General features: G+C 42.1%; 1 protein-coding gene across 1 annotated transcript in view; it reads left to right on the top strand.

Annotated features, from left to right (window-relative positions):
• Positions 1-17,841, top strand: part of KDM4B (lysine (K)-specific demethylase 4B) — a 76,049-nt gene that overhangs the window by 415 nt on the left and 57,793 nt on the right. Inside the window, exons 2-4 of the mRNA XM_008949832.1 lie at positions 1,664-1,839; positions 2,692-2,806; positions 4,912-5,105. Of these exons, the coding sequence (XP_008948080.1) occupies positions 1,664-1,839; positions 2,692-2,806; positions 4,912-5,105 (485 nt within the window). The remainder of the gene's footprint in view (positions 1-1,663; positions 1,840-2,691; positions 2,807-4,911; positions 5,106-17,841) is intronic.

The raw sequence follows: 17,841 nt of genomic DNA, 5'->3' as shown, positions 1-17,841 counted from the left end.
TAGTCATAGGATGTCTTCTCATGATCCCTCACTGGAAAATAAGGACATTCCCATGTTTCCATGTGCTGAGGGTACAGATCATCATAGCCATGGTCCTCCAGGGCTGGAGGCGTGGGGTTATTGATGAAGCTTTTGGAGTCTGCTTAAGATTTGATGGGAAGAGAGCCTAAATCCTATCTACGTGGATGGGGCAGGCTTCTTACTCTTGCCTTTTTTAAACTTCTGGGCCGCCACCTTATGTGGACTTTGAGATAGACCTGTAAACAAATCTGGACCTGTAAATGTGTCCTGAAAACCTTTTTGACCTTTAGGAAGCAGTTCTCCAGCCAGCTCTAAAACATCATTCTGCTTCCTCCCCATCCCACATCTTTACATTGATGAAACATTGTGAGAACTCTTCATGTGAAGCTTCTAAATTCCACACCTGGACATACAACTGTTTGGAAAAAATCAGGACTGAGTAATTAGAGTATTTCTGTGGCCATGTCATGTTGCCCCATAGGCTGAGGGAGATCATTTGTTCTGACAAGGTGGTAGTTACATATGATAATTAGCAGAACTTAATAAAACACAGCAGAGAAATAAAGCTGTTAGGCATGAAATAATTCTTATTTCTTCTAAAACACAGGTCAGTTACTGTTTTTATTACAGTTCTGAATAGAGCTAGGTATTGATAGAAAGCTCTCTGTAAACTGTTTCCTTGTCCACTTAAGTGTGCTGGCAATTACATTCCATGAGTCTGCTAGGTAGATAATTTTAATAAAGGTTGCTGGTGAATTCTAGATGTTGTAAAGAAATTACTAGTAGGACTAAATCTGAGCATTTCAAGTTAATTTTTGTGTCTCTGTTGCAACTGCAGTCCAGAGCCTTGCCATGGAAGAGGAGCTCATCATATCCTGGAGGAGGCATGGCTGTGAAAAATCAATAACTTGTCCTCCAGTTCCTGGAACTTTTTTTTTTAGCTTATCCTTACACCAAATTAGATTTCAGATATTTCATTTTTTCATTCCACATGCCTGCTGAATGTCCTACTGATTGTTCTCTGATCTTGAGCCTAGAATTGCTGGCAGCTCTTCTGTTTAAAATTACAGCTTTTTCTTCCAGATTCAGCATTGCTTTGCAGCATTTTTTTTTGCTCAGCCTCCAAGAGTCAGGGAAGAGTTGTAGACACATTCCCCATGCTTTTCTTTTGCTCTTCTGCACCCTTTACCCCTTTTTATTTAAAGAGTTGGCCCCAGTGTGTCACCTGCAAATACTGAAATTGTTCCTCAGGGCCAAGCTCAACCTCCAGCTTTGTGGTATGGTAGGTGAGAGAGGAATGTTCTTCTGGAGGAAAAGTGTGTGCAGTCCTTCTGGCATGCAGTGCATTTCCTTGGTGTAACCATCTATCTTTTCATCATCACTGGTCACCTCCTGTGACCGGGTACCAGGGGGCTGCTGGCAGGCATGCACTCAGCCCTCCAACCACGCCAGCTAGTCCTGTACTCAGCAGATGCAGAACAGGTGCCTTGTCATATGTGCTGGTTATTTGAGACTGCTGTTATCTGATAACCTGGAGCAGCAGGATGAAAGACCTTCCACTGGGTTTTTTTTTTTCCCCTCAGAAGCTGTGTTGGCCTGATGTGAACATGGAGTGTTTTGTTTTTGTATCCCCCATTTCCAGGTGATTCCTCCCAAGGAATGGAAGCCACGGAAAACCTATGATGACATAGATGACATGGTTATTCCAGCTCCCATTCAGCAGGTGGTTACTGGACAGTCAGGATTATTCACCCAGTATAACATACAGAAGAAACCTATGACTGTGGGAGAATATCGACGCCTGGCTAATAGTGAGAAGTATGTTGGTGTGAAGTGATGCACTTATATTGTGGATGGGGGAGTTCTGTGGAAAGCTTTTCTTCCCAGAAACAAGCTGAAAAGAAGATGCAGCCCTGTTAAGTAGGAAACGTTTTGGAGGAAACTGAAAGCCTTGAAAGCTTACATTCAGAATCTCAAACAAGTCTGTAACTTGCAGGCTCTTGTTGTGTGTTAGATCTTTTCCAGGGGTGGTATTGAAAGATTCTTCAAAGTCAGTATTTGGCTACGAATCTGCCTGGAATGGAATGGTTTGGGTTCAAAGAAGAGCTCCTGGTGTGTTAATGGTGGTTCTGGTAAATGTGATCTGTGGCTGAGGTAGAATTCCAAGTATCTGGGGTGCCTGAGGTAACCCTGATAACAGGAGTGTCTTCTGAAGTCACCAGGAGCTTTGTGGAGCACCTCTGTTAGCTGGGACAGGCCGACTGCTGCCAGCTGCACTTGCATCCTGTTTCCAGAGTCCCTTCCCAGTGCTCAGGAGCAGTACTGACATCACAGAATCAGCTCTGAAGTGTTGCTGCTACAGCCTGTACACAAGTGCCTCACCTGCCTTCAGCTCCCTGTGCACTATCATCTCCTGTGTCCTGAGGGGGGGGACCTGATGCTCCACCTAAGTGCACATCTTGTTCACAGTGTGCACTGAGAACTTCAGTAGGAAGATGTAAAAGGCAGTAAATTATCTGAATCTGAGTAGAACTGAAAACAAAATGCACTGTCAGTAACCTCCTGAGTGTCCTTGCTTTGAAATGCACGTTTCTTTTCAGTCGTTTACCTGCCTGTGGTGAGTGTTCCTTTGGAATCCTTGTATCCTAACCTTTTCCCTGTTTTTCTCAGGTACTGCACTCCACGCCATCAAGATTTTGAAGACTTGGAGCGCAAGTACTGGAAGAACCTCACATTTGTCTCACCAATTTATGGGGCTGATATCAGTGGCTCCCTGTATGATGCAGTAAGTGAAATACTCCTCTTTTATTTTAAATATGGACACTGACTTCCCTATTGCTCTTTTCTCTCTAAGAAAAAGTAATTCAAACTTTATTTGATGTAGCAACCTTAAAAAAACAAACAAATGAACAACCCCCCCAAAAAAAACACCCAAATAAATAATAACCACAAATAACATCTTTATTTTTCTCTCATTACAAAAGTGTGACTAAACTTCCCACCTTCCCTAGAAATTCAGGGTAATGGAGTTAATGGAAGCCTTGAAAAGCTTAGTTTTTTAGCTTAGTTTTACTAAAATGAGGAAAAAAGTTATTTAAATGAGTTCTTGCAAAGTGTGTGGCCAAAAATTGTATATAGCTTGCAGAAAAGTTGTTAGAGAAGACTGGACTGATGTCACATGTCCAGATATGTGTGATGGTATGCAGGTAAGTGAAAAGTCAGTTACTGATCCTGATCTCTATCATGTTAGGGTTTGTTTTGTTTTTTTTTTTAAAGGGAATAAAATAGAGGTTCTGCTCAAGCACATTAGCCAGAAAAAGCATCTCAAGGAACTGGATGTTTCATCAACATTTTTTTTTTTTAATTCTTAACACAACAAGAACATTTGCACTTGGATTTTTTTTCTTTATAAAGAGCTATATTAGTGTACAGTGCATCCATGTGCTAAATTATTTTACAATTCAAGTTGTTTAAGCTTTTTCTTGCTAAAATTGCATCCTGTGCCTAATTCTGTTGTGGTTTCTGCTTAACTCTGTTGTGATTTCCTCTGCTGTAAATGATAAAGGTTACTTCTTCCTACCTTTAGGCAGCTCATTTAAATCAGTGTCCTTTCTCTGTAGATCTCTTCTGAAGTGGAAAGTGGCTTTTTTTGAGTGTTGTCTGGTTGTCTGCAGTACAAATTGTGTTAATATAAAAATGTTGGTTTTTTCTTTTTTCAAATTATCAGTATGGTTTAATATAGAATTAATTGGGATGAACATAAATATCTGAGCCTTTCACAGGCAGGGATATCAACTACCCCACAGTATTTGGTGCTTTAATGAGAGTATCACATTCTTGTCCCTGCTATGATCAGGAGGGTGATATAACCAGACACAAACACAAGGTTTAGGAGAAACAGCTTCTGCAGTGTACTGAATATACATCAAGTTTCCTTCAGTTCCCTATAAGCAGAAATGAAATAACAGAATTACCAGTCTCACTAAAGAACATTTCCTATTGTCCAATCACTGACATTGCTGCAAGCACTGAGGTGTCAGAGTCATGAAAAACATTCTCCCTTTGCACTCCTTCATCACTCTGTTCAGCTGCTTCCTTTCTTCAGCCCTTCCCTCCCTGCCCCTGCAGGGTTTGGGGTTTCTTTCAGGTTGATTTAGAAACTTTCAAGATTGAGCAGCTTGAGTGTCTTGCAGTGACTCCAGCAAGCAGCATCAAGTTGAGGTTGCTTCACATACCTACCAGTGACTTCCATTCCCCAGTACACTGGTGAGAAAGGGTGTGAAGGAAACTTCATTTCCTTTTGGAGGTTGTGTTGCTCTTCAGGTAACATCAGGGTGAAAGATTTGTACCAGTTTATTTGACTTCTTCTATTTCACATTGAAGTAGAGAATACCAACTATCAGATTTAGAACTTCTTTTTGCTGCTCTTTCTGTTTAAATATTGATAACACCAAAACTGTCTTCCCTATTCTTTATCTGAAGGACTGAGCTGATGTAGAGGGGCCACACTGAAGTCTGGTGTTGCTCATCATGTTCATCAAGTGAAGAGTGTCTGGATGGAATATGTCAGTGGGAGAAGTGTATTCTACCCTTAGTTTGTCTTATGTTTATTAGTAGAACAGTTACTTAATGGTAAAGTATCACATAGTGCAAGGGCTTCTTCAGAGAACAGATTTAGTAAGAAGCTGGTGACCAATCCCTTTGCCTGTTCACCCTTATTGATGGACATTGAATGTAAGCTTTCTGGAAGCAGATGGAATTTAAATGAATGCAGATGATACTGGCTTATCCACATTTTAAGGCATTAAAAGGAAGTTCTGGGATATTAATCTGCTTAATATCTCTTGATATGTTCCAGTACAAAGCATTTCTTTTGAATTTGTTTTCCAGGATGTGGAAGAATGGAATATTGGCAATCTGAACACACTGCTAGACATGGTGGAACATGAGTGTGGCATTATCATAGAAGGTGTAAACACTCCCTACCTCTACTTTGGGATGTGGAAGACAACATTTGCTTGGCATACAGAGGACATGGATCTCTACAGTATCAACTACTTGCATTTTGGGGAGCCAAAATCCTGGTAAGTGATAGAGTAGTAATAGATGGTGGCTAACATACCTGTGCCCTCACTTTGCAAAACCCTTTTCTTCACTTCTACCTAATTCTATCAGGCCTATTTAGTCTTTCATGTCCCATCTTTTTCCCTCTCCTGCTCTACATTTGAAAGCAGTTTTAGGGGTTTTTTTATGCTGATTTGCTCCAAGGCCTAATTCCTGATTTTCTAGAGAAGTAGCAGAATTAGGGACACTCAAGTAAAAACAGATTTTGGCACTTGGGGCTTATTGGAAACAACTGCAAAGGAGAACACTCTTGTTAAGTGGTAGAGCAAATGGTGATGGGGACGTGTGGATGCTTCAAATGCACTTTAACAGTGGAAGACTATTGTTCTTGCAGTGTGCTGTAGGCAGGAAACATCTTCTTACTTGAAAATTTCCATTCTTTAGATATATAAATGTGCTTACAACTCCAGGGACAAGGTAAGTCAAAGGGTTACTTTTTCATGGTCAATTCTTAGAATAACAATAAGTATTTTTCAACATTGTTGATGCATAGACTGGTTGGAAATAACTTTCCACAAAAAAATAATCAAGAGATAAAGAGGAAATTAAGCTGGGAAATGTGGAATAAATTACCAAGAGCTGGTATTCTTCTTTCTCAAGCCTCCTATTTAAAAGTATAACCACAGAGACTTAGCAACCCAGAAGAGTTTTCCTGAAGACCTTAATGTGACTAATAAATATTGACATTTACGTGCAAATTGCAGCTGAAATGTCAGTGTGAAGCTGCTGTCATGGTGCCTTGGCAGTGGCAGAGAAGATCCTCCTATCTCTCTGCAGTATGAGCCCCTGGTGACACCAGGTATCTGCAGGCTGTTACTGCCTGTGGGCATATAATTCTACAACAGCAAAGCAGCTGTAAGGAATGGATGGAGTGTTCTTTTACAGTCTTGAAAAGCAGTGGAAAGAGGGGCTGAATCAGAAAATTCAGTGTCAGAAAATCTGTTTCCCAGCACAGCCACTTGTTAGTCTCCCCCTTTCAGGCAGATGCACGAGGGTTGTGCAGAATCTCATGTTACCTCTGTTAAACAAGCTCCCATCTCAAGAGCTGTATCTGTGGATTAGGAGTGAAATGTGACACACTCTCATGTTAGATGCTGTCAGTGTTTTTCCTTCATCCTCAGCAGCATTTCATCAAAACGTTTCTGTTTGGGCCCCATCTCCAGCAGATGGTGCCACCAGCACACGAGAAGCACTCGCTCTCCTCACACAGCCCCGTGACCACCAGCAAAGCCAGTTTCACCTTTCAGGTGGTGTTTTCAGCACCTTGGCATGGGAAGAGTCAGCTGCTCTAGGAGCTGCACGAGCAGCTGACCTGAAGTTTGGTGCCCTGAGGTTTGTGCTGGGGTCGTGCCACCCTGGCTCTCTCTGACCGCTCCTCACGCCGACGTCTTATCAGTTCTGCCTCAGCTGTCTGCTCCTTGCTTTTTGTTCTGAGCCCAGAACAGGGGATTACTGCTTTCAAAAAGCAGAAATAAGAACAGATTACCTTGAAAAGCAGTTACAGCATGAAAATAATGGCTGTTCCACATGGTGAGCACAAGTTCAAGATTAGATGCTAATTGAAGTATACGGGCAGTATTTGTAGTCTGTCCTAAACTGTTTTTCTTCTGGAGTGCATCTTAGGAACTTCATATTTGTTTGGGTTGTGTGGTTTTTCTAAAGTTTCTTTGTTATTTTTTTTATTTGGGTTTTTTTTGTTCGCTTTGTTTGTTGGTTTGGATTTTTTTTTGCAGAAATAAGAACAGATTACCTTGAAAAGCAGTTACAGCATGAAAATAATGGCTGTTCCACATGGTGAGCACAAGTTCAAGATTAGATGCTAATTGAAGTATACGGGCAGTATTTGTAGTCTGTCCTAAACTGTTTTTCTTCTGGAGTGCATCTTAGGAACTTCATATTTGTTTGGGTTGTGTGGTGGTTTTTTTTAAGTTTATTTGTTTTGTTTTGTTTTTATTTGGTTTGGGATTTATTTGTTTGCTTTATTTGTTGGTTTGGTTTTTTTTTTGAGTATTGTAGACACAATATGTGTATATCCACATATGTTTATATCATAAGGATGGTCAACTCATTGCATGAAGCTATTGCTTCATCTTTACTAAAAAGTGGTTTTTTAATGTCTTTACTTTGGCTGTTGTTTCTGTAGGAAATGCAGATTGTGTAGGAGACAAACAAAACCTCCAAACAGTAAAGCCCCAAAAACCTTTGTGTAGTGTGTTTGTGTGAGGAGGTTAAGGATCAGAAAAAAGTGGAAATTGTAGATGGAAAATTCATTCTTGCAAATAGCAGATCTTAGAAGTCCTTGGTAGCTTTTATTTCTGTATGATTTTCTCAGGATTTTGGGGAGGTGCTGAGGAGCACACAGTATTCCCCTAAGAGGTGTTTCAGTTTGAGTTTTTGATTATTTTTTTAGAAAAGGAACTTTTACCCCACTTACAAAGGAGGGGGAAGATTTTTATTCAGCTATTCTGTGTATAGTTTTTACAGGAACTAATTCTATAAACCCTACATGGTAGGAGGAAAATGAGGATTTTGAGGACAGACCATATTTTGGGCAAAACATTTTCCCATTCAGTGGAGATTTGTTATATAGATGACAGTGTGTAACACAGAACTAGATGCATCATGACAGGATGCCACTGCTGGTTTGGCAGGCCTCCCTGCTGTTCCCTTAAGCATAAGGCAAGAGTATGCCACTTGCCCAAGTAATTTCTTCCTTGTTCTTCACTGTGACAGCTCCAGTTAATGAGTTCTCAAGCTCTTCTGCAAACAAGCATTGGCTTCTGAGGAGAAAATCTCAAAGCCCCTCAGAGCAGACCTGGAACTTTCCAGGTACCCGAGCAATCATCCATCTTCTGGTTGTGGTTGCAGTCATCCCAGAGCTCAGCTGGGGGAGCTCGTGGACTTCAGTGATGAGATTCCAGTGGTGCAGCCTGGCTTTCCTCAAAGATGGCTAAAATGTTAGTTCTCTGTTTCTGGCGCCACCTCTGTGGAAATTTCCCAGCTTCCTTCATCCTTTTTATAGACTCTTTGACTCTGACAGTGATCATCTTCGAATCACCTCAGGGAATAGCAGGAGTGTGGAGCCTTACTAAGTCTACCAGTTTGGGGTTGAGCTCTAAAATAAGATGCAGAGTTATTGTTTGGCTGTCAGAGATATTTATATAGTGAAAGCAAGGACTCCGGTATATTGGTAGCATCCTGCTTCAAAATTGTCTGTAAAAAACTATCTCTTTCTTCATGTCTCTCATAAATTATCTTAGGCTACTTTAATACAGGCTGTATTATTAATACAGGGTAGCACATAGGAGTGGTGGAAGCCACTAGCTCTGTTTCCTCATGAAGGCAAGGTGAGAAAGTCATCAGGCCAGTTGAGGTTCCCTCCCACACCTCATTCAAGCAGGTTCTATGAAAAATCTCTAAGTTTATTTGCCATGGAAGAGGTGAAGTACCTTCTTGGGGAGGTCTGGGTATGTTCAGGCCATGAGAAGCCACCTCAGTGGACAGAAATAAGCTGAGAAAGGAATCTGTCTCATGGGCAGGGAGGATAGTTACTGAAGTAGTATTTCATAGGTCTTTCACTTCTGCCTTTGGAATTTTGAGTTTATACAAAAGAGGTGCTTTGGGGACTGCTGGGATTACACTTAAAATAAATGCCCAGTGGCTTAAAAACTGAAGGTGGCTCCTTTGTACAACCTAATGAGCATCTGCTTGGTCATGCAACTCCTTGATTAATGTGTGTCTCTGTCGCTGCAGAGGAGTCCTGCCGCCAGCTCTTTCTTGTCCTGTCTCCCCATAAGCAGAGCAGAACAGGCTGCAGCAGTGCCAGTTGTCTACAGAGTTGTGTCACTGAGGATGCAGGTTAAAAAATTGCTCAGCACTAAGTGAAGTACTCGAGCAGCAAAGGGTCATCCAGTGCTGAGGGTGAGGAGAGGGGCTAATGGAAGACAGCTTTATTCCCGCTCCTCCTCTCATTCAGTGATTTATCTGTGCCTGTGGATTGCAGTGCATTTATTTTTAAACTCTGCCTTGTTGTACCCAGAAGAAGGGAGCCCTGGCTGAGGTCTCCAGCCAGAACAACTGCTGCTGCAGAGATCCCTGCACTGCCCCTCTTGGGTTCTACTTGCCTCCTATCAAAGACATCATCTTTGTTTCTCAGGCGTATGCACCTGCTCCACACTGTAGTCACCCTGTTGTTGTTTGTAACTGGGAAATCAGTCTGACAGGCTGGGGAGGTAGCAGGGAAGGTGTGGGCACTTTCCATCCACCCTACCAGGAACTGGGAGCTGTTGTGTAACTTCACGTTAAGCTTCTCAGGCAAGGGAGCTGCCAGCTTGAGTCTCCTGCTTGTTTCTCAAACGACAATAAAACGTCCCTCTCCCATTAGCAGTTTAATTACAACCTTTTCATCGTCTGTCTTCAGGTTTTTTTTTTCAGAAGTTTGACTGTATTTCATTTTGCAGCCCTGTATTCAACCTTGTGGTAGGAGTTTTTACCGTATCAATTATACATATTATGTATAATTACCTCGTGCATTCAGATGCTGAGATCTAAAATAGAGCATATTGTCAAAGGATGCTAACAGAAGACTGCTTTTTATAATGACAGAAGCAACAAAACTGAATGCCAAGCCTCATACTTCACAGTTATTACAGCATTTTATTGAGGAGCACACGCACCTCAGCCCTGGCAATTTGAAAAGTGTATTTTTAAACACTGCCATCCTCCACCATCTCTTTGTGTCATCTCTATAAAAATGTGCAAATCCCTACCTTGAGGGTTTCCTGTGGTGGGAAGTGCTGAAGGAAACTTTAAATCTCAGTAATGTGAATTTGATGGATATGTTTTGGAGGTGTGATGTCTCTATCTTGTTTTGTCAACGCTGTAACACCTGACTGGGTAATAAAGTGATTTTTTTTCGGGTATTTTGTGACTGATCTGGCTGCATAGCAATAATGTTTAATATCCCTTCCCTAAGTACTAATGGGATGTTCTACTGTATCCTTTCTCTCAGAAACTGCAGGTGTTAAACCAGAGTGACACCGAGGATGGTAATTGATTTTATAAAATGTCCCCGTTTCCTTATCATGATGGATGTTTAATCCCCTTTAATTAACACAGGGAGCCGGCTTTAGCTTTTAAGTTATATGGTCTCCTCTCCAAAACACTCCCTTGCTGAAAGTGGATCATGCCTAATCTGTTTGACTTTGATATCACAAAGTACACTTTATGCCAGAACAGCAGTTTATGTGGAATTAAGGACAAATTACCAAAGGAACTTTAAAATAATATGATTAGTTGAAAGCACTGGTCGCAGACAAAATTGCATTTAAAAAAAAAAACACTTCTGGAATTCTGTCTTGTAAAAGTCTTAAGGCTGCTTACTTGGAAGTACATGGAGTTACCTGCCAGCTTTGCTGGTTAAAGTATTTTAGATTTCTGCTTGCTTTCCTCCAGGTCTCTAGTGAGGTTCCCTGTGTGGGGTAGGTCTGTAGGAATCGAGGAACACAGGTCCATGAGAGGGTTTGCTTGGAACATCTACAGCTGAATAAATTTGTAGTATGTTAGTGATGCCACCATCAATAGGGGAACCTCACATTTTCCAGCAGCATTGTGTTGGGGAGATTTAAAGCAAGATGTGATTGTTCCCCTGGGAGAGGGCCCTGAAAGGAGCCCTCTCTTCTTGGCTAAAAGCATCTACTAAAGCTGCTGTAGATAGGCAAATGCTGAGGGTCTCACTGCTGATTTTATCTTTCATTGTTGTCTTTGGGAGCTTCCAGCTGTCTTAGAACTCTTGTCCTGTCCTCCTCCCCCAAGACAGAAAATGTTAATCCCTGCAAATTTATCTTGGAGAAAGAAAATGACCTAATGGAGCCATGGAGCTTAACTCTTCCAGCCTCTCTGCTCCTCTGTGCGGGATGCTGGGTCCTTATCCCTGTTCCCCCCTGTGATAACTCTGCACCAGCCCTCTGCTTTCACACACTCACATATGCTGCAGTTTGGGAGCTGGGTGTAATCTCATTTCAAGCACTGGGTTTAGTGTTTGATAGGGAATTGTGTGGCAGCAGGGGGGAAGGGCACTTGTCCCTGGCATCATTTATTGCCCTCTAACTGTTAGGTTCCCTTAGGGGGCCGTTACATGGGGCAGTTGAATTGCTGAATTGATCAGATGTGATTATAAGTCTTGATTATTGGGATCTCAGTAACCCTTGTACCCTGGAGATCCTGTGAGTTTCTTAAAGCAAGATTAGCTGGAATCACATATGCCTTTTGCCCTGGAGGGAGCTGAGGACTCTGAAGTTGTGTCACTGTGACTTTACATTTTGTTCTACATAGAGAAATTTTTTGTTGGTTTTTCTTTTTTTTTCTTTTTTTCCCTGAGTTTTACTTTTTCTTGGTATTAAGGAATTCAGAAGAACATTCTGCAGCCTTTCCTCCCTTGGTCCCCACAGTCTGCATTGGCCTTCCACGTGAAGTTTGTGAGGTTGCTTCACTCCTAAATGTGCACACACATTTGCTGTTTGTGTGTTCCATTCCAGCAGAGATTTACAGGCTTGTTGGGGTGGAGTAGTGGAGAAAGGAGGGGCAGGGCAAGGCCATTTGGCCATGATGGGCTCCTTGCAGCTCACAAATTTCCTTCCTGCCTCTGCTATCCCATGTAATCTGTTTTACAGCTCTGCAGTTTTGGATGGAGAAAGCATAGAATTTATGGTGATGGTTGATTTATAGATCAACTGCAACACCATTTGCTCTCAGGCAGATTTGGCAAAGCAAGACCTTTTTCTGTTGATAAAAGGGATAGAGGAAGGGAACAGTGATATTCATTAGAAGAAATAAAAGGAAAGTGTGATAAAGGATGGCCAGGCAGAACAGCTTTTCACTCTCTTAGCTGTTCCAGTGCTGTTAGGTGAAAGCCTCTTTGGAACAGACTTTCTGCATTGAGAATCCCTGTGCATGTTGATTTGCTGCGAGATTCATGAAAGCAGTGATAGATTGAGATGCAGAGTTGCATCCCCCTGTAATTCCCTGATAAATGAGAGCAGTGCAGCAGTGAGTTATTAATACAGCCTTTCAAGCTTCATAGACCGCAGTCATTAGTTAATCAATACAAATCACACTCTGCTGCTGATATTCAGAGGAGGCTTCCTCCAGGCTCCCCGCAGGACTGGGGTGCTGGGAGTCCTGGAGGTGGTGCTGTGGCTGAAGGATGGGGGAAATCTCCTTGGAAAGGGAACATGCAAGCTGAGAGCCTGCTTGAAAAATCCAAGGGATCAGCCTCTTGTACCCAGACTGGCTCTTGGGTGGCTGGGGTGGTTTTGATGTTTTAGATGAGGAGTTATGAGCTCTAACTTGTGTTATGAGGATTATCTTCTCAATCAGGTGCCTGCAATTGGAATAGTGGAGATTTGTCTTTTGAATAGATTTAGATTTGTGTGTGTGTGTTTTGTTATGGTGTTTTAGACAGATTATTAAAAGATCATTTTTCCCAAGCAGAGGAGGGATGGTATTCTGGGGAGGTAGAACTCACATGTTACCTTACTTCAGTCACCCTCATCCAACTTCAAGAGCAAATGCCATGACATCCAAGCTCTTGGATGGGTGGGAACAATTTCAGAACTTGTCCAAGGACAGACTGTTGCTCTGTAAGAGAATCCCAGGGACCTCTCAAAATCATCTCTTCCAACCCTCCTGCTCCAGCACAGAATGATGGATAGGTAGGTTTGGAACCTCTCCAGAGCAGGAGACTCCACAACCTCTCTGGGCAGCCTGGTCCAGGCTCAGGCACCCTCACAGGAAAGAATTTTTTCCTCCTGAATGGACAAAACGACCTCATCCAGCCCTGGCTGCTCCCACCCAGTGAGCTCCCTCCTTTCACTCAGCTCTCTACTGTGTATGTGCTTCTCCTCTCCAAGTCCTCTTGTCTTTCTGTTCCTTATTCTTCTCAAAATCCCTTGCAAATGACATGCTATTAGTACATACTTTGCTGCCGTTGTACTTTTTAAGTCCCTCTTTATGGGCCCTGTTTAACTTGTTGAAATAAACTCTGAGGAGGTTGGGGTTGATCTGTGAATTGTTATATCTGACCTAGCTGAGTGGAGATCCTTCTGATCTGTGGTTTGTATCTTTCCATAATTATCCTGGAAGGTGGGAATGTTCATCTGTGATCCCATCCTCCTTTTTACAGCAGTGTCTTCAAGTGGGCTCCAGCTCCACTGACAGTGTTTAATGCGGGTGCTGCTGTTTCCACCAGCACTATTAATTCATCACAGCTCAGTGGTCCCAGTCTGGATTGAGAGAAGCACGTCTTTGATCCAAGAAGACTCTCACTGCAACTCGTTCTTGTGTTTTGAAAGTGTCTGCTCAAAGCTCAAGCCTGATTTGAAATGAAGATCTAGAAGTCTGACAGGATCACAGATTGGTTTTAATAACTGGGGCTTTTGAACAGTGCACTCTGCCACTGAGACAAGATGGGAGGGAGATGTGCTTCCATGCTTCATATCATTCTTTCAGCCTGATCTGACTTGGGCCCTGTGGGAGAATGAGCTTGCAAATTCCAGCTTGGCATGGAGCTGAAAGCAGGGGCTGGAAGGACCAGGAGGACCCAGCAGTGGCACTGCAGAGCTCTCTCTTCATTCAGGTTTTGTTAAGGCGTTGGCAGGAGTCAGCAGGGCTTTTTTTCTTTACTCAGCAGAGAAAATTGAGGTTGGGTGATGCCAGGTGCAGTGCAAGTGTAGTTTAGAATAACAGGAGCCTGTAATGACTACTTAAATAGCACTCTGCCTGCCTGGATGCTGGGCGATTGTTAACTAGTTACCGTTGGAAGTCATAGGTACTCTGGGTTTCTCTCACTTCATTTCTAACTGACCAATCAACATGACAAAGGGGCGCAAGTAGAAGAAATAAAGGAAACTTTACAAACTGTGTCACTGATCTTTATCAAATCTTAGCTAGAACACTTCCAGCTTTGATGCTGACAAGAGCATAGGCACTCACTTCAAAGCAGTAGCTGTAGTTTGAAACAATGCCGCGTGACGGATGGGGAGCATTAAACCTTTGGAATGTGGGGTTTTTCTTCCAAAAAGGGAAGAGTACATGAGTAGATCCGTTGCACCTCTAGCACGAGGGGTTTCCTAATCCAAAAATACCTTTCATTACTAGTGAGCAGATTTGTTTTGTTCTGCTGTAAGCAGTGAGCTGTGTTTTTTTCCAAGAGCAGGAGCATCCACGTACCTGTGCCCAACAAAGGAGGCCAGTTGGTAGAAGATAGGAACATCTGTGATCTCCCCTGGCTACCTTTTTTCTCCTTGTTTCTTGAGTTGCAATGAGGTTTTAGGTTTTGTTTGGTTGGTTTGTTTGTTTTTTTTGGTTTGCTTTTTAAAAAGTAAGGTCTTTGAATAGTAATTACTTGATTTTCATACAGTATCCACTACAAAAAGCAACCAGTAATTAATCTGATTACCAGTTTTGGGAAATAAATCGGATGTGAACAGGTTCTTCCAAACAAATAACAGAGAATGACAAGGGAATGAATATTGTAGTCATTCATCTCTGTTGAATTGTATACTAATTATCTTCTTGGCCAAACTGAATGAACAAATGACTTCATAACGTTTTTCCCAAAACACCTTTTCTTTGTGAAATGCCCCCTTCATACTGCTCATTCACTGCTTGCAGGAGCAGACAGAGGGTTTATTTTGTGTGTCTGGAAGGAGAGTCTCTCCAGCATGATTCTGTGATTTGTAACTGTGCTTTGTGCCTGGCATTTGTTGCTGTGAAGCTAACTGGGCTGGTAAAACCAGAGTCCTTCCAAGAGCAGATGGTTGTTCATATTAAACTCCCTGTTTTAAAATAGTACTTAAATTGCATTTTGAGTTCTGGAAGAATCTCCTTTTTGTATTTGCTGAGGTTTAGGTGAGTGAAACACTGTTAAAAGCAACCAGTTGCTCAGTTGTTTTGTACAAATCTTGTAGTTACAGGTTCAGACATGCCTCATGAAAATTCATATGGCTTTAAAATCAGAATTTTAAAAAGCTGCTGTCTAATATCACTTCCAGAAACAAACATCTTTAACACTTTCTCTAGCTCATGGCAACTTTAAGGGTCAAAGGCTCAGTTAGTGGTGTGTGATTGGCACAAATTGGGTTTGACTTTAATCAGCTCATAAGGATTTGATCCCAGCTCCAGGGTGACCTGAGAGATTCTGCCCATCGTTACTGGAAAACAAATGGAGAGTTTGCAATTGCATGGAGTGTAATTTGGGAAGGAGGAAGCTTCTCATCCTCCTTATTGTTCTGCCAGCAGCAGAGCTGCCATTTCTTCATACTGTGCTTGGCCATGGGGTTGATAATTAGTCAGCTACGTGCATGGAAAAGAGATCTCATCGAGTGAGATGGGCCTGTGGTGTGAGTGCTGGGAAAGCTCACTGGTATCCAGGCCCTTCCAGAGCAGGTTTTGTCCTCATTTTCTTCCTGTGCTGGTTCCCACAGGATTGTGTTTGAGCAGCTGTCTGCAGAGCTCATTTTTCTCAGCACGTTAGGAGACAGGTTGATTTGGTGTGTTTGTGTGGTTGTAATCTTGTTCTGTCATTACCCATTTACTCCTTATTATGGCTCTCTGAGCAGATACTCTCCCAGCCTCTGTGTTTATCTTTCTCCCTATGTGTATTTCAATAAAAATGTCATTATTTGAAATCATTGACACTGCTGGTTAAAGATACTGAATTCCATCATCTATTGTCCTGTAAAATGATCCATTAAAGATAAAACTGCAGACGCTCGATAAAGGTTCTTTCCTAGGAACAAGGAGCTCTGTGATCCATGTGTGATCTTATCTCCAGAGCACGTGTTTGCATTCTTGATGTAAAGGAGCCACAAGGGAAGGGGACTGAGGGAGGCCAGAGATTTTCCTTCCCTTCTTGAGAAGGGTAATGGGATACTTACAGCAAATTCACTGTGGGGTAACCTCAGATATTGATGAGGAGGAGAAGAAAGGGGGTTGATTTCTGCCTTTTAGCAAATTGGGAGGGAGGGAGGGAAAAAGGGAGGTTAACCATGGAGGAAAGTAAAGCTGAGGAAGAGAGAGGTGGCCATGAAAGGGAGGTAGATGCCAGTGCTGTTGATGGAAGAGCAATCCATCCTTCACATGTTGAAATGCCCTTTTTTTCTTTTTTCCTTCATACAGGCTGCAGAATAGCTTAAAAATAGTGTGGAGAAGCTGCTTTTGCTGCTCTGAGCTTTAGCTTGACACTGCTAGGAGATGTAGTATAACAAGTGTTTTACCTTGTAGAAAAATTAGGCCTTTGAAGCAGGATATGAACTTTGCAAATGAGGGACTACCCTGTATGTACTCATGGTTCTTAATGGCTTCTATGGGTGATAAATATTCTTGATGGACTAAGGGGTTTTCTTTGGAGCCATTGCTGCTGTCACGGGGACTAAAGATGTTGAAGGTCAAGGTTCAGATGATGCATTTATGGACACACTTTGTCTTACAGAGATTGAAATAATAGCTTTTTATTCAGCCTGTCATGACTTGAGAGTAGGTTGGCATTTGAATCTTCAGAGGGTCAATATTCTTGGCACAACTAAATCTGCTTTCAAGACAGATAACTAACCCCCAGCTTGACATACGGTCTTAGGCATTTTAAATGTGCTGTTCCCTTTTTGTTTCTGTTCTGTATTTCAGTAATTATAGCATGTTAAACTGTGTGGGGCCTGTTTGGCCAGACCTTGTGCAGACCCTGTGAAATTAACTTTCTTACCTTCCTCCATGAATTGGACAGAAGTGACATTTCTGAAGCCTTGAGGTTGAACCTCTTGCCCATGGTGCCCAGTCTCCAGTAGAGAGTGGGTGCTGGAGATTTAGTGATCTAATCACTGCCTAATTGCTCAGTGTTGGTGCAAGGAGAGGCTGATGTGTGACGAGATGTGGAGTCAAGGTGGTGTAGCTGTCAAAAAAATGTGTGAGACAACTGTAGCAAGAAAAGGTCTGGGAAGCTCTGGGGAGGAGGTTGATCTGAGGGGCAGGATGGTCTGGTCCTCTCCTGAAGGTAGTGATGGCTTCAAGTGAAAACTCTTCCTCTTAAACAGATAAACCAGTGGAGAGGGTGTGGAGCTGACCAAAGTTTGTAATAGTTTTGTTCTTAGGAGTAAAGTTTTTAATAGTTTTCAGTGCCCAAGAAGACAGAAGTGAATTGTAGCCCTTTCTAGATGCAGCAGTGAGGACAGAATCTGAGCTGGACTGGCAAGTCCCTGAAGAGCATCTGATGCTGGAAGCTGTCACTGCCATAGTGAGCTCCTGTTGTATCATCCCTTAATGGCTTTTTAAACTGGTCCTTGTAGCCCAGGATGGCCTGTCTGCTCTTTTTTTACTGCCACAGTCGTTTAAATCTTAACTCACAAGACATTTGCTTATTTATTTTCATTGTTCCTGATAATAATTCTAAGCCATTAGAGAGGAAAATTGTATTCAAAAATGCTGTTTCATACTTTATTTGTTTGATGATTTAGAGGGATAGAAAATAGCACATTTGCTGGCTTTTATAGTCTGATAATTATCTGCATCCATCAAGCCATTCCAGGGGAATAAACAAAACACCAAGAAAATTACACTATTAATGACATCCTTTATGGCAAAGGGAAGGGATCTTTCTTTTGTGGTGAGGATGAAAAGGGGATCGTCCAGTTAAACTTATATTAA

Source organism: Merops nubicus, unplaced genomic scaffold (genome assembly GCF_000691845.1).
Source record: "Merops nubicus isolate BGI_N331 unplaced genomic scaffold, ASM69184v1 scaffold5851, whole genome shotgun sequence".
NCBI lineage: Eukaryota > Metazoa > Chordata > Aves > Coraciiformes > Meropidae > Merops > Merops nubicus.
This window is presented reverse-complemented; position numbering and strand designations above follow the sequence as displayed.